Source organism: Perkinsus marinus (assembly GCF_000006405.1).
Source record: "Perkinsus marinus ATCC 50983 genomic scaffold scf_1104296929818, whole genome shotgun sequence".
Lineage (NCBI taxonomy): Eukaryota > Perkinsozoa > Perkinsida > Perkinsidae > Perkinsus > Perkinsus marinus.
The window spans coordinates 1-1741 of NW_003216348.1; the positions used below are offsets into that span (position 1 = coordinate 1).

Here is a 1741-nt window from a genome sequence, read left to right on the forward strand (position 1 = left end):
TGTGAAATATTATATTCATTTTATTATGAAAAATTATGAGAAAAAAATTTTCAGATGTTTTAACATATGTGGTTGACCGTGTGCATATTTTTCCACACTGGGATGGACAGTTTTCAGGCGGCGTCTCGTCAGGCTGCTGCTGAGTTCAATCAGAAGTTGGGTGAAGACCCAACACCTATTGAAGTGAGAAAAGCGCCTTTGCCGGGGATAGAACCTCCGACCTTCAGGTTGGTAAACTGCGGTTAGCACGCACGTTCAAAGCTCACGATGAAGGGATTTGTAAAGTGAGGATACACCCTAGAATTGCCATGCGTGAGTCGGCTGGCCTGGTCTTTCGGTGTAGCTCGATCATTTAGTGGCAACAACTTCTGATGACGGCACGTGGAAGCTGTGGTCCTTACCTGATGGGGAAATACAGATGAATGGCAAGGGGCATAAGGTAGATCTCCCTATGAAAATTCTGAGGAAATTTTCGTTGATTTCTGATCGAATCCATGTGTTGGTAACTCCTGAGCTCAGCTGAGCAAAGCAAACATATATTCCTCCCCCCAGCACCTGGCATGTATGGTTGACTCGGTTTAGGCCTTCGTGTCGGATCTGGTCTTCCATCCGGACGGAACTGTTTTCGTCACCACCAGTGGGGACCGCACTGTGAAGGTTTGGAATATGGTTAAAGTAAGTGGGCGTATCTTCTATTGGTGTGGCGAAATTTACGCATGGTCAACCACATGTGTTGGTGACAATATGAAAATTGTGAGGAAATTTCGGGGATTCCTTGTTAGTTTCTGTACAGTTATCGTATATATTTTTCCAATTCGTATATGAAATCCTATGACTAGTGAGGGAAATATTGAGCTAAACTGAGGAGGGCGAATCTTTTTTGCAGCACTGCTATTGGTAGTGCTAATCCTATGTAGGAAATTTGTTCGACAACACTAAGGGATCATATGGAGACAGTGTGGAGTGCGGACTTCCATCACTCTGGTGCTTTTTTCGCCACTAGCAGTACCGATCAAACTGTGAAGATATTCGACACCAAGGTGGTGGCAGAGGAAATCTACCAATATTTGATGAATCCTTTTCAGAACATGCGATGCCGGCAGACTCTTCGAGGGCACGTAGATGCTGTGAATAGCGTTCAATTCCAACCGTAGGAGTATCTTGAGGTTGGCTGATAAAGATACGGAATAGGTTCACTGGGAACCTCGCCACAGCTTCCGCTGACAAGACAGCGTCCATCTGGGATGGACGAACTGGGCTTTGCGTTCAGACTTTCTATGGTCATCGTAATGCACTCAACCATGCTCGCTTTGATGGAAAGGTACTATCACGTATCGGAAATTCTCTATTTCCCACACGGCTTGTGATTCTATCGTGGGGAAATATTTCCGGTAGGGTTATACTAAACTTGTTGCCTAGGAGTACAGTGGAGTTTCACCCGTTGCATGTGAAGTGGCGTATTACTCGGTGAAAAAGGCGATGTTCGCGCTACGCAGTAGTCGTGGAATATGTTTTTTCACTAGCGTTTTTTCATATCACTAGGGTGGTGAAACTCCAGTGCATGCAAATTTGATACGCAAATGTGGAAAATGAGCGTTTTTCCCGAGATTAATGATAATCATCCTTATTCTTGGCAAATACAATGTAAACATTGCTATGAACATGTACAGTGAGAAATGTAATCGTTTGAGCTATGATAGCGTGAAATTATTCATAATATCATCTTGAATTTGCATATCAA

General features: G+C 43.7%; 1 protein-coding gene across 1 annotated transcript; it reads left to right on the forward strand.

The window, feature by feature from the left end:
• Positions 1 to 102: 102 nt before the first annotated feature.
• On the forward strand, positions 103 to 1396 carry Pmar_PMAR000984 (guanine nucleotide-binding protein, putative; the record flags this gene model as incomplete). Its single annotated transcript, XM_002787234.1, has 7 exons — positions 103 to 183; positions 228 to 312; positions 357 to 439; positions 583 to 675; positions 918 to 1040; positions 1086 to 1150; positions 1192 to 1396. Coding segments are annotated over 7 exons (735 nt in total), but the record flags the coding sequence as incomplete, so codon positions are not given.
• Positions 1397 to 1741: the final 345 nt, after the last annotated feature.